The following is a 17,833-nucleotide window of genomic DNA, read 5'->3' as shown; positions in this document are numbered from 1 at the left end:
AGCAGAGGCTTGACAACCATATGTCAGGAGTGCTCTGATGGTGTTTCCTGCTTGGCAGGGGGTTGGACTCAATGGCCCTTGTGGTCTCTTCCAACTCTATGATTCTATGATTCTATGATTCTAGTCCTGTGAGACATGGAGAAAAATCTCTGTCCACACCATGCATAATTCTATAATTATTCATGATGTCCTCATAGTTATGTTTTCTAAAATCATTTAACTTGCTCATAGGGAAGAGATACAGGGGCTTTTGGATTCTGAACTGCAGTCACTCACAGTCTGCAATGGCAATGGTCAGGGGTGATAGGAGTTGTAGCATAAACAAACAAATATAGAAACAGCATGTAATATATTAAGCTAAATTTATCTACACCATCAACCAAAATATCAATCTACAATAAAGAACATTGGAGAACCTAAAATAATAGGGCAGTGCATATATATAAAATACAATATCAAAAGGAGAAATATGTTAGACCTCAAAGGATCTTCTTTAGCAGGAAATTGTATGATGATTTAAAAGCGAAGCCACACCCAAAGTGAAACCCCAGGAAACAAGCAAACAAAAGTAACATTTATAGTACTTGAAGAGTTATAACACAATTCAAGTTTTCTCACATGGAATCCTTCCTGAGATGAGGAGGCCAGAATTCATTTGTTGTCCTTAGCACTTTGGTATATTTATAGCAGCAGATCCTCCAGCTTTTCAGATTTGAAATCAGTATAACATATGACTGTTCTCTTTATGGTGTTCATTCATAAACTGTGTTATTTTTACTGTTGTTAGCCGCTCTGAGCCCGGCTTCAGCTGGGGAGGGCGGGATATAAATAATATTATTATTATTATTATTATTATTATTATTATTATTATGGTGTAGTTCAAAAAATGCACTACCACTTTTAAACCTTTATTTTACTTGTTGTTGACTATATTATTGTGGCTTTCCTGCAGGGTGATATTGGGCCCCCTGGTCTACCTGGGTGTCCATCAACAGTAGAGTTTGTCACTTCAACAGATGTAATTTCAAGTGAATATAAGGTAATAAGAAATATTACGGAAAATTACTCCCAGTTATTCATTTCATAGAGTACAGAAACTAGCAAAGCATGTTTCCTGAGTGCTCTTATTCATCAAAATAGCAGGTGAATATTATCCTGTGGCCATATCTCATATGCTGTAAATGAAATAAAAGAATAATCTGGCTAGATTTCCTTCCAAAACATATTTTTAAATGAAACCGTAATCTTAAGAATTTAATATCTTTGTATTTTCTATTGTGATTAAATAATCACAGAATCATTCCAGAAATATTCTGTATCTTGTACAGCCAAGATCTCTCCAATGTTGGTACAAGGTTTTGCTCCAGAAATTTTGCTAGTTAAAATACATGTCAAGAAATGACTGACCAAAGATCTGTGTTTTGACCTTATAGGGCTTTAAACAAAAAACAAAGAAACAACCCTGCAACCAGACTGAATCATGGACTCCCCCTTTCCTTGCTTTAGCTGTGTGGGTGCTTTGTCCTTTAACTATGCATAGGATCTTTTTCCATGGTTCTCAGCAACAAAGTTTCTTCTTACATGTCCTAAGTCAGGGATGGGCAAAATATAGGAGACCGAGTGCCCAAACTGCAACCCAAAACCCACTTATTTATCAGTTGCCAACACGGCAGTTTTTTCTGTATATTTCACGTTTCTTCTTTATGACTGCTGTTGTAATAAATAATCCATAAAAGTTATTGCATTGCGTTCTTCATTAAATTATATTTCCGTTGATATATAATTTTATGGTATAACTCAGTGCTTTTTTTCTAAAAAGAATGTTTAGGGGTACTCTCATTTTAACTCAAGAAAATCACCACCGGGGGGGAAATACAGCTCAAATCGGGGGAAATAAATAGAGTGAATTTCTTCTCCCTTTAAATTCACAAAATGTTTAGGGGTATGCTTCCCTCTGCATCCCTACAGAAAAAAGCACTGGTATTTCTCCAAATCAAAATGGTGTTATGAGCCATCAAACATTTTTTCCAAGAGGTTCCACAATTTTGGCCACTAGTGTACACTGGAAGACTGCACTAAGAGCCACCCTCTCCCAATTTTTAATATGAGATAATGATGATTGTCTGCGTGTGCACATACAAATAAATAAATAAATAAACCCAACCAGATGGGCAGGGCATAAATATATTATTATTATTATATTTTGCTATTTCTTCGGCTGCCGTTTGATCACAGCCTCCACGGAATGAATTTCTCTGTTGGCTTCTGCGGGAAAGCCCAGTGAACATGTAAACTCAGCAGCCCCTTCTTAGGTTGCCATCTTTATACGCTTACTGACCTGGGAGTTAAGTCCTGCTGAACTTAAGGAGGCTTACTCCCGAGTAGGAAAAACAGACTCGTGGGAGGCCCTGGCGCATTAAAAGTCAATGCCCGCTCAGCCCCTTGATGCTCGCCAGGCCCTGGTGCTGCAGGCTTTGGACAGCGCACACGAGCCCTCCTCTCCCCCCCCCCCCCGCACGAAAGCTACGGACCTGCTGGGACAACAGTGCGCATGCCCACAGAGAGGGCTCTGAGTGCCCTCTCTGGCACACATGCCATAGGTTCGCCACCACTGGATTAGGATCTGACAGTACATCTCCAAGCAATTCAAAGTAGACAATAAAGGTTTTTTATCAGTCAACAACACAATGATTCTTCACCTCCCCATGTTATACTGCGGAAATGAAAAAAAGCTGGCTGGGGTGTGAGGTGATAACAAGGGATGGATTTCTTTTCTGGAAGGACTGTAAGTAACATTCAGTTCTTAAACTCAGCAAATTAGTGGACTCAGAATTCCTGGCTCTGATTCCTGGTAGATCTCAGGGTTCTGGTAAAAAACAAAGCAGATTCCACATGTCTGCTCTAAATCTGCATGACATGCAGCCAGAGAGAGAGTTTTGTGCCTTCGCATCTGAGTGATGAATTTTGACCAGGATTTACATGCAGTTGTGGGTGTGTTTGGGTACAGAATTCATTTGAGTCCTATGCTCCTTTGTTGCACCGTGGGTGGAGTAGGAAGACACAGAGGCAATGTTTTGCTTTCCATTAGGTTCAGCGAGATTCTTTTATTTTATAATACCTTCTCTCCTCATGTAATGTAATGCCAGTGTTTGGCTCTGCATGCAAGGATTCAAACTGGGTACTGTCTGTTCCTAGTACTGATCCATTTTGACTCCTCTGCTGGTGGCATTGCATACTGACATTATACCAGCACTGGGAACACACTGTCAGTGTATGTGTAAATTTAGCCTAGGACAGAACTCTAAATTTGATTTTTGAATAATACAAATGTCTTGCTCAAGCATTAACTGTTCTTTTTTATATATTGTTAGGGTGAGAAAGGAATAAAAGGAATTAGGGGAGAAGCTGGAATTCCGGTAAGTACACAGAAAGAAATGCAGCACAATTATACTCCTGTGTTCAATATAATCAGTAGTATGTCAATGGGAAAGAGCCAAGGCACCATACGCCCTACTTTGATTCATCCATTTTGTTTCTCCCTTTTGAAATGGATTGGTTATGATCACCAGGTTGTACACTGTTTTCATTTTGGGAGAAGACGGGAACAAAGTCGGTGCCAAGCAGTTCTGGCTTCTCTCTGCCACCCAGTAGCATTTCTCCATCTTCTCCACACGGAGGAACTATTACTTCTTTGTTCTTCCTCCCGCTTTGAATATAGCCGAATAAACCTTTAGAAATTATTTTTAACCTCTCTTGCAAGCCTGAGCCCCTTCTGAGTTCTGGCCTGCCTGCCTGCCTGCCTTCTCCCTGCAATCACATTTCTTAAAGTCAGAGTACATGTCCGACTACACTCAGCTTTCCCTTTCCTTTGTATAATGTATCCCAATAGGAGGTGGCCCCCTCATCCTCTCAGGTAAGTAAACTCAGGCACACTGTCACATGCACACAGCCCCCCTCATCTGCTGATTTATGCAGATCAGCTGATCTGGGACAGAGCCAGTCCACCCATAAGGAAAGGTGAGGCTGCTGGATCCACAGGGGCATCATCCGCTGCAGCTGCCACAGTAGTAGCAATGACTGTGGTGCAATCCTTGGAGGCTGGATCTGCCACTGCCTCAGTGCCCCCCCCCCCCCGCCACCTCTACAGTGGCCTCATGGTGAATAGGAGGGGCTGCCCTCTGGGGTCTCCTGGGGTCTGCATACATCCAGTGTGATTAAGAGGGGGCCTCGTCTCCCCCCCAAAACAATCACCTTTGATTCCCACTTCAGCTGTCGAATAAGGTTGATTTTATTCCCCTCTTGTTTCTGATGTAGATCTTTATTGCCCACTTGTTCCTGATGTGGATCTTAACTCACCCCTTTTTTGCTGGTGGGGGTGGCAGCACCATATTGTGGTTTCCCTCAAGTGCCAGAGCATCTTGGGCCAGCTCTGAGTTTTATCAAAGGATTTATGTGATTAGGAGAGGGCAGATGGCACCCAGATTAGCAAAGTGGGCTCTGTGCATTCCTCCACTGCGGTTACTGAAATGATGTTGGTTTTAACCTTTTGCTGACACCTCCAAAATCAGTGGGGTCTTTGTAGGACATAAAAAGTTCAGGCGGGAATGGATGAGGCCTCCACCTGATCCACCTTTCTCTTACAATGAAATTGTCAACCTGTTGCAGTCCAGTATTGCCTTCATTGTTCTCCCATGCATGTTCAGACCTGAGTTGCAGCCATTTTTATAATAAAATGCAATTACAGCACCAGGCAAAACATGATTGAGACTTTTAAGGGCTCTGGTGTCTGTTATTAAATATGTTCTGTTCTTTCATTCAACTAATTTTATTACTTGTTGGATATACATTGGTGGTTTGTGATTAATAGCCTCTTAGTTGCCCCTTCAACAAAAGAGTGGCAAAAGCTGTACTGGGATGCAATCTCAAAAATGATAGAATGATCTCGATACGAATCCAAGGCAGACCTTTTAACATCACAGTAATCCAAGTTTATGCACCAACTACTGGTGCTGAAGAAACTGAAATTGACCAATTCTATGAAGACTTACAACACCTTATAGAAGTGACACCAAAGAAGGATGTTCTTCTCATTATAGGGGATTGGAATGCTAAAGTAGGGAGTCAAGAGATAAAAGGAACAACTGGCAAGTTTGGCCTTGGAGATCAAAACGAAGCAGGGCAAAGGCTAATAGAGTTCTGTCAAGAGAACAAGCTGGTCATCACAAACACGCTTTTCCAACAACACAAGAGACGACTCTACACATGGACATCACCAGATGGGCAGCATCGAAATCAGATTGATTATATTCTCTGCAGCCAAAGATGGAGAAGCTCTATACAGTCAGCAAAAACAAGACCTGGAGCTGACTGTGGCTCAGATCATCAGCTTCTTATAGCAAAATTCAAGCTTAAACTGAAGAAAGTAGGAAAAACCACTGGGCCGGTAAGATACAATCTAAGTCAAATCCCTTATGAATACACAGTGGAAGTGAGGAACAGGTTTAAGGATTTAGATTTGGTGGACAGAGTGCCTGAAGAACTATGGATGGAGGCTCGTAACATTATACAGGAGGCAGCAACGAAAACCATCCCAATGAAAAGGAAATGCAAGAAAGCAAAGTGGCTGTCCAATGAGGCCTTACAAATAGCGGGGGAGAGAAGGCAAGCAAAATGCAAGGGAGATCGTGAAACATACAGGAAATTGAATGCAGATTTCCAAAGAATAGCAAGGAGAGACAAGAAGACCTTCTTAAACAAGCAATGCAAAGAAATAGAGGAAAGCAATAGAATGGGAAGAACCAGAGATCTGTTCAAGAAAATTGGAGATATGAAAGGAACATTTCGTACAAAGATTTCCATAATAAAGGACAAAAGTGGAAAGGACCTAACAGAAGCAGAAGACATCAAGAAGAGGTGGCAAGAATACACAGAGGAATTATACCAGAAAGAAACGGATGTCTCATATACCCCAGGTAGTGTGGTTGCTGACCTTGAGCCAGACATCCTGAAGAGTGAAGTCAAATGGGCCTTAGAAAGCACTGCAAATAACAAGGCCAGTGGAAGTGATGGTATTCCAGCTGAACTATTTAAAATTTTAAAAGATGATGCTGTTAAGGTGCTACACTCAATATGCCAGCAAGTTTGGAAAACTCAGCAGTGGCCAGAAGATTGGAGAAGATCAGTCTACATCCCAATCCCAAAGAAGGGCAGTGCCAAAGAATGCTCCAACTATCGCACAATTGCACTAATTTCTCACGCTAGCAAGGTTATGCTTAAAATTCTACAAGGAAGGCTTAAGCAGTATGTGGACCGAGAATTCCCAGAAGTGCAAGCTGGATTTAGAAGAGGCAGAGGAACCAGAGACCAAATTGCAAACATGCGCTGGATTATGGAGAAAGCTAGAGAGTTCCAGAAAGACATTTACTTCTGCTTCATTGACTATGCAAAAGCCTTTGACTGTGTCGACCATGGCAAACTATGGCAAGTTCTTAAAGAAATGGGAGTGCCTGATCACCTCATCTGTCTCCTGAGAAATCTCTATGTGGGACAAGAAGCTACAGTTAGAACTGGATATGGAACAACTGACTGGTTCAAAATTGGGAAAGGAGTACGACAAGGCTGCATTTTGTCTCCCTGCATATTTAACTTATATGCAGAATTCATCATGCGAAAGGCTGGGCTGGATGAATCCCTAGCCGGAATTAAGATTGCCGGAAGAAATATCAACAACCTCAGATATGCAGATGACACAACCTTGATGGCAGAAAGTGAGGAGGAATTAAAGAACCTTTTATTGAGGGTGAAAGAGGAGAGTGCAAAATATGGTCTGAAGCTCAACATCAAAAAAACGAAGATCATGGCTACTGGTCCCATCACCTCCTGGCAAATAGAAGGGGAAGAAATGGAGGCAGTGAGAGATTTTACTTTCTTGGGCTCCATGATCACTGCAGATGGTGACAGCAGCCACGAAATTAAAAGACGCCTGCTTCTTGGGAGAAGGGCAATGACAGGCCTAGACAGCATCTTGAGAAGTAGAGACATCACCTTGCCAACAAAGGTCCGTATAGTTAAAGCTATGGTTTTCCCAGTAGTGATGTATGGAAGTGAGAGCTGGACCATAAAGAAGGCTGATCGCCGAAGAATTGATGCTTTTGAATTCTGGTGCTGGAGGAGACTCTTGAGAGTCCCATGGACTGCAAGAAGATCAAACCTCTCCATTCTGAAGGAAATCAGCCCTGAGTGCTCACTGGAAGGACAGATTGTGAAGCTGAGGCTCCAGTACTTTGGCCACCTCATGAGAAGAGAAGACTCCCTGGAGAAGACCCTGATGTTGGGAAAGATGGAGGGCACAAGGAGAAGGGGGCGACAGAGGACGAGATGGTTGGATAGTGTTTTCGAGGTTACCAGCATGAGTCTGACCAAGCTGCGGGGGGCAGTGGAGGACAGGAGTGCCTGGCGTTCTCTGGTCCATGGGGTCACGAAGAGTCAGACACGACTAAACGACTAAACAACAAAAAGTTGCCCCTTCATTAGTTCATTTTGTTTGCCACAGCATTAGTTTCTGTTCCTACATGAGGAGATTTTAATTGCTGTTTCCTCCATTGTTTATGGAGCTATTTCACTGTTAAAAATTATTAAAGTAGAGGAGGATCTATTTCATAAAGGGAAAGGGAAAGCATGTAGGATCCTCACTATCTTGATGCACTTCTGTAGCGGATCCCACCACTAACTCCCAATTAATATGTAGCAGATTCACCCCTCTAACTGCACCCAATTAAATATAGCAGACCCATCTCACAGTATGCCAATTAAATGAAAGTCTACAATTTACCACAGGTCTTGTGTGAGGGAAAACCTAGTAATTTCAAGTCTTAGGCAGGAGTTGATTAAACAAGAAAAGTTTTATTTACAAAAAGTTTGTGAAACAAATTTGAGTCAGGAGACGTGTTCTTTCAGGTAGAAATTAATTTATTACTTAAACTAAGTATAAAGATGTCACAGGCTTAAACACAACAGTACAGGCACAGCTACTCTTAAATTCCCTTTACTCATAATCTGTTGTTACACTTCAGTTTCTGTTACTGCTTTTTAGGTCCTTATGCTTAGTTCAGGAAGATGCTTAAGATCATTCCTTTTAACACAGTTTATTAATTTGGTTCCTGAGCAAAGGAGCACTTTCCCTCAGTTCCCCTCTCTTAGCCATCCCACTACTGAGGTCTTTTCAAACAGTACAACAGACCCAGGGGGTCCCCTCCCCCTTGTTACTGGCTTAGGGGTCTTCTTTGCTCCCTGCGCTCCTTCCGGGGCTAGAAAGGGCTTTGTTTAGCCTCCCGTTTGCTAGTAAATTGGAAGTAGTGTGTCCCAAAACGAGGCATCTCTGACAAGTGGGTCATCAAGATGAAAAGTCTGGAAAGCTCTGGCCTAGAAGATCTCTCCCCTCCCGCCTGGAAGGAGACCCCGCTTTCGTCTGTCTTCCCCCATCTTCTTCTCCCTCTCCTGGCTCAGCCTCAGCCCTCCAGTTAGTTCCTGTCAGAAGACTTTCCCCAGACCCTCCACCCGCTCTTCCTAGCCAAGCTGCAAGGCTCCTTCCTCTGGCTAGAGAGAGTCTCCTCCGAGCGGATGTGCCGCTTGGATCAGAGCCAGTTCTCCCTCAGTCAAATCCTCTCCTCATCCCTTTCTCCCATCCCAACCAAGCCCTGTCCAACTTCTTCCTCAGAAACTGCTGCTCCGCCCCTCCCCTCTGGCAGCCAATCCGAGAGAGGCTCTTGCCCTCTGCTGGAATTTTGAGGCGCTTTATCACCCATCACAACTTCCTATCTCTATGCAAAGTTCTTCCTGCATGGCTCAGTTGTAATATAAGCAGGACTGGAGAAAACTGCTTTAAAGCAGCAGCAGACAGCAAAGCTCACTGGGGAGGCTTCCCTCTCACACTCTTTTTTGTTGTAAAAGGGAGGCCTGTGCTTTAAATGTGAACAGGACAAACATACGCTTTAGAGAGTATGTTTGGCCCATACTTGTTCATGGAAATGCTCTCTCTGCTATTGTCAAGATCCTCTCCATGCAATTTGATTGTTGGCATTCATCTGTCTTGAGAGACAATGGAGTATGAAGTCAAACCACTGCATTCGTAGTACAAGCCTGGCCTGTGTGTCTGGAGGTCCTGGGCGGCCCAGACAACAGGACCCATCTCTCAGCCTCACCAATGGGGTCCAAAGGAAAGCAGAGCTATATGTTTGGCTGCAGGAGTTGCCAGAAGGAGCAATGGGTACAATTTGATTATCGTGCTAAATCTAATTGTGATGTTAAATCAGAGCAAATAGTTCTTTCTTTCTTTGTTAGGGTCATCATGCACTTTCAGCAGAAAAGGGAGAGGAAGGAATAACAGGCTTTACAGGACAAAGAGTAAGTATCTGGTCAAAATAAGGAGCAAATTGTTTGCCATTCTCAATATGATATTTTCCCTGTCATTCTACCAGACCATCAGAGACTGTCACAATTAAATGTTACATTTTGGGTGGTGTGGATTTAGAAAAAGCATCCGGTCAAATTTTATTTTGGGTCATACTGTTGGTTCTAGGTTTTTACCATATTTGGCATCAGAAACGAATTCCCCCCATGCTGGGATAGCGTGAGACCCTAAGTCTAAGGCTTGCGAGTTCAAATAATGGGGTAGAAATTAATTGTTGTTGTTGTTGTTGTTGTTGTTGTTGTTGTTGTTGTTGTTAAAGCCCCCCGTTAGTACCCTGGATTGCAGAGGGTTGGACTAGATGGCTCTTGTGGTTCTTTCTAACTCTACAAGGGGAAATAGAAAAAACATTCCTGTTCACCAGGGCATTTGATGACTGATAATTACACAACAAATGTGAAATTAGTAACTATGAGGACATGTATTTGTTTGTATATGTTTTTTAGTTCTAACTTATTTTTAAATGGTTTTATATGATTTTGTTTTAGATTGTTCTGCTTTAACATTTTGATAATTACTACCCTGGGGATGCGGGTGGCGCTGTGGGTTAAACCACAGAGCCTAGGACTTGCCAATCAGAAGGTTGGCGGTTTGAATCCCCGCGACGGGGTGAGCTCCCATTGCTCAGTCCCAGCTCCTGCCAACCTAGCAGTTCGAAAGCACCTCAAAGTGCAAGTAGATAAATAGGTACCGATCCGGCGGGAAGGTAAACGACATTTCCGTGTGCTGCTCTGGTTCGCCAGAAGCGGCTTAGTCATGCTGGCCATATGACCCAGAAGCCGTATGCCGGCTCCCTCGGCCAATAAAGCAAGATGAGAGCTGCAACTCCAGAGTCGGCCACGACTGGACCTAATGGTCAGGGGTCCCTTTACCTTTACTACCCTGGGCTCCTGTGGGAGGAAGGACAGGAAAACAAACAAACAAACAAACAAACAAATAACCAACCATGATTTCATAGGGTTTGCCGGGAATCAACGGTCTCACTGGAACAGAAGGGGATGTGGTAAGTTTGTAGCCCTGAAATCAGATTGTGGCTTGGATCTTGAAATAAGGAACTAGCTGGAGGGGAAATTCCCATTCCATCTCCTTCCCCTCTCCATTTGTGCCCTCCCAAGGTGAGGGGAAGTGGACTTAGCTAAGCCTGGCAGGACAGCTTACTGTATGGTATTAACCTCTTCATGCATTCATTAGACTTTTGCATGTTGGTTATATGAGGCTGTGTGGTTATCCCACACAGATTGGATGAAAACAGTTCAAGCGCCCTGTGGAGCTGCTCCTTTAGCAGAGCCAACAAAATGGTCTTAGTTCCCACCTCTTCCTCTGCTGCAGTGCATACTTGTGCAATATCCAGAAAGTTTATCTTAAAAAGGTGACAGCGGCAACTAACAAATGGGGGGGGGGAGAGAGAGTTTAGAGAGTGAATTTAGGTGAGAGGGGAAGCATGAAAGATTGTCTATGGAGTTTTGATAAAATCATGAAAGTACTTTCAATTGTTTTGAACTGTATTTCAGGGTTTCCCAGGACCTGAAGGCTTCCCTGGCATACCTGGTCAAAAAGGAACTAAGGTAGCTTGTTATTCTAATATGTTGCTTGCACAATATTAATTCCAGGGATAGAGCAAGTTGTATAGAAGGGCTCTTTTCAAATTCTGTGCTTCATTGGTCAATAATCCCAAGTGTTGTGGCCTGGTGAAGGTGAGAAACACCTTGTAGGGGATCACCTGTGCACTCCTTCATTCCTTCACTATACTCCAGACCCCATAGGAAAGCACAAGAGAGCCTGGCCAGTCATGGGACCCAGGCAAGAGGTACAACAACTGCATAGCACCCAAGCGCAGATAGAAGAGTGGGGCTTGGGTAAGCCAGACAATCCCAGTATGGCAAATAAAACTAAACCTGGACATTCCAGGCAGGAAGGAAGATGCAGCCCACATGTCTACTGCAATGGAGGGGGTTGGCCTGAGTGTCCATGGAAGGAGAGACCTGACCAAGAACAAGCTGGAGGGATGTCAGTGGGTTGGTTCATACAGTCAATGTTAGCTGTAAGTGATAGTTAAAGCTCAGGCATCTAGCCGACAATCACTTTTTTTTTTTAATAAATATTTTATTAAATTTTAGAAAAGACAACAAACATAAGAAAAAACAAGAATAAGTACAAAATTATAAAATACATAAAAAAGAAAAAAAGAAAAAGAAAAACAACAACACATTTTAAGAAAAAAGAGAAAAAACACAAACATCCCTCTTTTTGCTTCTCATCTTTGATTCACTTATTTTCTTGACTTCCTCTCATCTCCCTCTTTTGTATCCCTGTTACAAATTAATTCAGCAAATTCATATACAATTTATTTGTCTAATTATCCATCCAATCCTATTTTTAACCTCGTTGCTAGAACCCCTTCAGTTCATTTCAATGCCATTATCTTTCAAAAATTTTACAATATTTCTGTAAATAAATTTTAAATTTCTTCCAATCTTCTTCCACCAACTCTTCTCCCTGGTCTCGGATTCTGCCAGTCATTTCCGCCATTTCCATATATTCTATTACTTGCATCTGCCATTCTTCCAGAGTGGGTAGATCTTGTGTCTTCCAATGCTTTGCGATGAGTATTCTTGCTGCTGCTGTTGCATACATAAAAAAATTCCTGTCCTTCTTAAGCACCAATTGGCCGACTAAGCCCAGGAGAAAGGCCTCTGGTTTCTTAGGGAAAGTGTACTTAAGTATCTTTTTTAGTTCATTATATATCATCTCCCAGAAAGCCTTAATCCTTGGGCACGCCCACCAAAGGTGAAAGAATGTACCTTCTGTTTCTTTACATTTCCAACATTTGTTGGGAAATGTATCGGGAAAACGATATATTTTTGCAAGCTTGACTGGGGTCATGTACCACCTGTACATCATTTTCATAATATTCTCTCTTAGGGCATTACATGCCGTAAATTTAATCCCGGTGGTCCACAACTTCTCCCAGTCAGCAAACATGATGTTATATCCTATATCTTGTGCCCATTTTATCATAGCTGGTTTTGCAGTTTCTTCCTCAGTGTTCCATTTCAACAGCAAATTATACATTCTTGATAATATCTTAGCATTGGGTTCTAACAATTCTGTCTCTAACTTTGATTTTTCCCCCTGGAAACCCACTTTTTTATCCTGGTTGTAGGCCTCTTATTTGAAAATAATGTAACCAGTCTCGCACCTTATCTTTAAGTTTCTCATAACTCTGCAATTTCAATTTGTCACCTTCCTGTTCCAAAATTTCCCAATATTTTGGCCATTTAGTCTCCATATTAAGTTTTTTCAAAGCTTTCGCTTCCATGGGTGAGAGCCACCTTGGGGTTTTACTTTCCAAAAAATCTTTATATCTCGACCATACATTTAACAATGCTTTCCTGACAATATGGTTTTTAAAGGCTTTATGTACTTTGACCTTGCCATACCACAGATATGCATGCCACCCGAATACATTGTCATAACCTTCAAGATCTAAAATGTCTGTGTTCTCAAGAAGTAGCCATTCCTTCAACCAGCAAAAGGCTGCTGATTCATAATAAAGTTTCAAATCTGGCAGGGCAAACCCCCCTCTATCTTTAGCATCCGTAAGTATCTTAAATTTTATTCTCGGCTTTTTGCCCTGCCAGACAAATCTAGAGATATCTCTTTGCCACCTCTTGAAACAATCCATCTTGTCTATAATTTGCAAAGATTGAAACAAAAATAATATTCTCGGCAATACATTCATCTTAATGACAGCAATTCGACCTAGCAAGGAAAGCTTCAAGTTCGACCAAATTTCTAGATCTTTTTTCACTTCTGACCAACATTTCTCATAAGGTAAAGGTAAAGGTACCCCTGCCCGTACGGGCCAGTCTTGACAGACTCTGGGGTTGTGCGCCCATCTCACTTAAGAGGCCAGGGGCCAGCGCTGTCCGGAGACACTTCCGGGTCACGTGGCCAGCGTGACATCGCTGCTCTGGCGAGCCAGAGCCGCACACGGAAACGCCGTTTACCTTCCCGCTGGTAAGCGGTCCCTATTTATCTACTTGCACCCGGAGGTGCTTTCGAACTGCTAGGTTGGCTGGGACCGAGCAGTGGGAGCGCACCCCGCCGCAGGGATTCGAACTGCCGACCTTTCGATCGGCAAGTCCTAGGCGCTAAGGCTTTAACCCACAGCGCCACCTGCGTCTCTTAACATTTCTCATAGTTATCTTTAAATAGATTAACATTCTTAGAAGTCATATTCACCCCCAGGTATTTTACCTTCTTTACCAATGTTAGATCTGTCTCCTTCTGAAACCTTTCTCTCTCAATCGGCGTCAAATTTTTCTCCAAAACCTTAGTTTTTTACTTATTTAATTTAAATCCTGCCACTTAGCCAAATTCCTAGATTAATTCTAGGGCCCTCTTAGTGCTAGCTATTGGCTCCTGTAATGTCAATACAAGGTCATCTGCAAAAGCTTTAAGTTTATAATGTTTAACTCCGACCTGAATACCCTGTATCAAATGGTCCCTTCTTATCATGTTTAGCAAAACTTCCAGGACCGAAATAAAAAGCAATGGGGAAATTGGGCAGCCTTGTCGTGTCCCTTTCTCAATCCTAAACTCTTCTGTCACCACATTATTAACTATCAGTTTGGCCTTTTGCTCAGAATAAATCGCACCTATACCGTTATCAAAATTTTGTCCTACTCCCATCCCCTGAAGGTTTTTCTTCATAAAACTCCAAGAAATATTGTCAAAGGCTTTCTCCGCATCCACAAATATCAAAACTGCTTCTGTATTAATATTCACTTGTAACTTTTCCAAAATGTTAATTACATTCCTCATGTTATCAGATAAGTGTCTACCAGGGAGAAAGCCAGCCTGATCTTTATGTATCATTTCAGCTAATACTTTTTTCAATCTTTTAGCCAAAATATCTGCAAAAATTTTGTAATCCACATTAAGCAGGGATATGGGGCAGTAGTTCTTAAGTTGTGTCTTCTCAGTCTCAGTTTTCGGTATAAGTGTGATATAAGCTTCTTGCCATGACTCTGGCGCTTTTTTCCCCTCCATAATTTCATTGGAAACCTCCTTTAGTGGTTGAATTAAATAGTCTTTCACTGGCCGACAATCACTTAAACACCAGTGAGAGCTGCTGAGCCTGGAATGTAGCTGAATGTTTTGCTGCTCTTCTCTCTGTAGCTTCTGGGTATTGACAGCTGCTTAAGGAGAAGGTCCAGGGTCACACATAATCCAGTGGTAAATGTCCAAACCAACTGCAAACATTAACTTGAAAGCAACTCTTAACCATAGTTAATAAAGCATAGTTAAGATGCTGGGCTAGGTTCACAAATAACGCTAAATCATGGTTTAATAAACAGTGGTTGAAAAAAGCATGGTTTAAGTTTTATGTATGAACTATGCCTGTGAGAGGTCCATGAACTGCCCTGTGTGCTGTGGAAGATACGTTTGTACCCTGGTGCCGACTGCTTTCCTTACCAGCAGAGTCCATCCCAGGGTGGAGCAAGTGGTGCCCAAGACAGCGCAGCTTGATGAAATTGGAACTTTTTATGTTACATTACTCTTTATTTATTTTGCCCCCCAAAAGCCTCTAAGTAAACCACAAATTCAAATACGAACAATACAAATGAGAAAACTTCAAGATAAGAATATATTAACATTTCAAAAAATGTTTGGGGTTGTGGGGTCAGGCAGAGGCCTTCCTTGATGGTTCCAGCCCAGTCTCTCCCCTGTCGCAGACCTCACCCTCCTACCTCCTGCCCTTGCCATTCTTCTTCCACTCTACCAGCAATGTGAAAACACCTGCTGTGTCTGAGCTCCAAATTCAGACTCCATTTTATGTTAGACTTAAGTATGTCTTTTTAACTGAATTACCATTTTAAGCCTGCCTGAAAAAAGCTGCTGTATTTGTTACTCTTCAACAAGTATTCCAAGTGAGTAAATGTTATTTTTACCTTTTACAAGAATAAAAAGAAAAGAAAAAAGAAACACAGCATCCATCTTTAATGAAGATAGGAGGTTTCAGTGTGTTGCTCACTCCAGAGGAGATGACACTCCTAAAATATATTTATTTTAGCAATAATTTACTTCGGTACAGACATTCTAACTCACATGGATCATGTGCAGAAAGATGACAAAGAGAAATTACAGAAATTTGTGGGGAATGAGAGGCAATCTTAGACATATTCCTGTGACATGAGGGAGGATGTTGGTATTTATTTTATTTGTTCAGAATAAGGAAAGTATTTTACATGCAACCACAAATAAAACCAGTGAACTGAATTTGCATTTACACAGGGAGAGCCAGGAGACAAAGGTGCTCAAGGACCACCAGGTTATGCACCATATCCCAAACTAATAAAAGGTATTGCTTTTCAATCCTTCTTCTGATTTTTTTAAAAAATGAGGTGATAGTAGTCGTATCTTGATAAAAATTCCACAGGTGCCAGCACAAAATGGTTGTAATTGATGTGAAAAAAAAGAGGTGCTGGCACTCCATGCCATTGAGTACAGTCACAAACCCCTTCTTTTAGTGCAGCTGAATATGTTTGATGCAGCCTACTATTTTCATGCAGTAAAGTGGGGTGGGAGTTGTGACATGGCTGACTCCTCATGGGGCAACTAACCTTCCTCAATGTCCACTGCTTGGGAGGCATGTGCATTGCTTTGGTTTAAGAAGGCAACATCCCTATTAGAGTATATTGTGTGGCAGTATGAAGTACTTGCTAGGGTTATTAGTGCAGTGGCCAGAATAAACTTTCCTGGTTCTTACATATACAAGGATGGCATACTAAGCCAAACCATGACGAAAAGTAACTGAACGGTCCAAATCCAGAAAATGGAGCTTATTGCGGGTGAGTTTAATAACTCAATGTGGGCACAGAGCTGTGTACCCATATCCTCCCCACTTGTCACAGTCCATGCCACAACGGGGAAACCAGCATTTCCCAAGGTGTGGAGAGGACTCAGTAACATTAGATTTGGGGGACTGGCAGGAGATGGAGAAAGCGGGTTACAGTATGGGCTACAGAAACTTAATGAATTCCTCTTCATGGACCTTGATCCAGCTGGGTTATGGTTGTGAGGGTGTTGTGCTCTGAGAATGTGTAGTATGCAAGCAAAAATGGGTAGTGGCTAAATGCCCATTTGGGAGACATGATAAATCTCTATATCTGTGTCCTTAAGCCTGAAATCCAATCTGTACTTTGTGGATATTTTCAGGTGCAAGAGGTGACTGGGGACTCCCTGGTGCTCCTGGGCCCGAGGGTGACCGGGGCGAGCAAGGCAGTCCTGGAAGTGCTGGTCCACAAGGATCATCAGATGGTAATTTACAGCCACTTTCTTACTCCAATATTGACTTGGGAATAGTAAATTCACTTTTTTCACATTCACATTTACATTATTTTTATTTCATTCTCATATTTGTTGCTCTTATCTGAATCGCAGCAAACAGTTATGCAGCTTGAATCATCTACAGCAGATATGTCCAACGCATCAATTGTGCAATGGATTTTTGTTGATCGTGACCAAGGCCTCAGCACGCCTCCGCCCACCGCCCTCTCTCATGGTCGCCAGGTGCCCTCAGCACATGCTTAGCCACAACTGGAGCAACTCCGCATGGGCAGCCGAGGCTACATATAGCCAGGCTGCTGCAGCAAGTGCTCAGGCTGGCGCTGGCCATCTCAAGCATCCAGCTGCAGGCTTTCCCCAATGGCCAGTCAGGTGACTGGCCCTGAAAGGCGAGAAGTGCCTGCCTCTGCCCCCTACAAGCTGCAGTCCCGGGGCAGGGAGGCAAAGATGAGGCGCACAGGCTCTGCACAGGCTGCAGCGCTGCAGAGGCACCCAGCCAGCCCCTGCAAGCCAAGCCCCAGGGCAGGGAGGTGTGTGGACTCCAGGGAACCACGTGAAGGGCAGCGTTTGAGAGAGACAATTACATCCCTAATCCCCCTCCCCCCACCCGCTGGTTCCCATGGAAAGAAAATGCCCTCTAGTTGTGTGTGGATGCAGAACTTTCCTCACCTTTCCAGCTCCAGCCTAGCTGTGTTTAATCGAAAGTAATCTGCTGCCCCCCCCCCAGCTCTTCGTTTGGTAAAGGAGGAATTGGACATTTCGGAGCGTGCTGGCTTCCCATGTGCGCCAAGGGCCCTGGGAGGGGGCTGGTGTGGGAGTAATAATTTGTTATTTTTTTCACCATCATCATAATTTATTATTTATACCCTGCCCATCTGGCTGGGTTTCCCCAGCCAAATATAATATATTTACATTGAAGAATGACAATGGGAGAGTGTGGTAAATCACTGCCAGTTTTTTTGTATTGGATAGATCGCAGCCTAGTGGAAGCTGGACATGCGTGACTTCATATCA

At 42.8% G+C, this 17,833-nt stretch overlaps 1 protein-coding gene across 1 annotated transcript in view; it reads left to right on the top strand.

Annotated features, from left to right (window-relative positions):
* COL4A2 (collagen type IV alpha 2 chain) overlaps positions 1–17,833 on the top strand; it is a 213,213-nt gene that overhangs the window by 98,882 nt on the left and 96,498 nt on the right. Inside the window, exons 13-19 of the mRNA XM_079971032.1 lie at positions 953–1,039; positions 3,372–3,416; positions 9,340–9,402; positions 10,425–10,469; positions 10,978–11,031; positions 15,767–15,833; positions 16,691–16,792. Coding sequence (XP_079827158.1) covers positions 953–1,039; positions 3,372–3,416; positions 9,340–9,402; positions 10,425–10,469; positions 10,978–11,031; positions 15,767–15,833; positions 16,691–16,792 — 463 coding nt within the window. The remainder of the gene's footprint in view (positions 1–952; positions 1,040–3,371; positions 3,417–9,339; positions 9,403–10,424; positions 10,470–10,977; positions 11,032–15,766; positions 15,834–16,690; positions 16,793–17,833) is intronic.

The sequence above is a fragment of the Podarcis cretensis genome (genome assembly GCF_951804945.1).
Source record: "Podarcis cretensis genome assembly, chromosome: 3".
In the NCBI taxonomy this organism is placed as follows: Eukaryota; Metazoa; Chordata; class Lepidosauria; order Squamata; family Lacertidae; genus Podarcis; species Podarcis cretensis.
The sequence above is the reverse complement of the archived record's forward strand: the minus strand, read 5'-3'. Positions and strand labels throughout refer to the sequence as shown.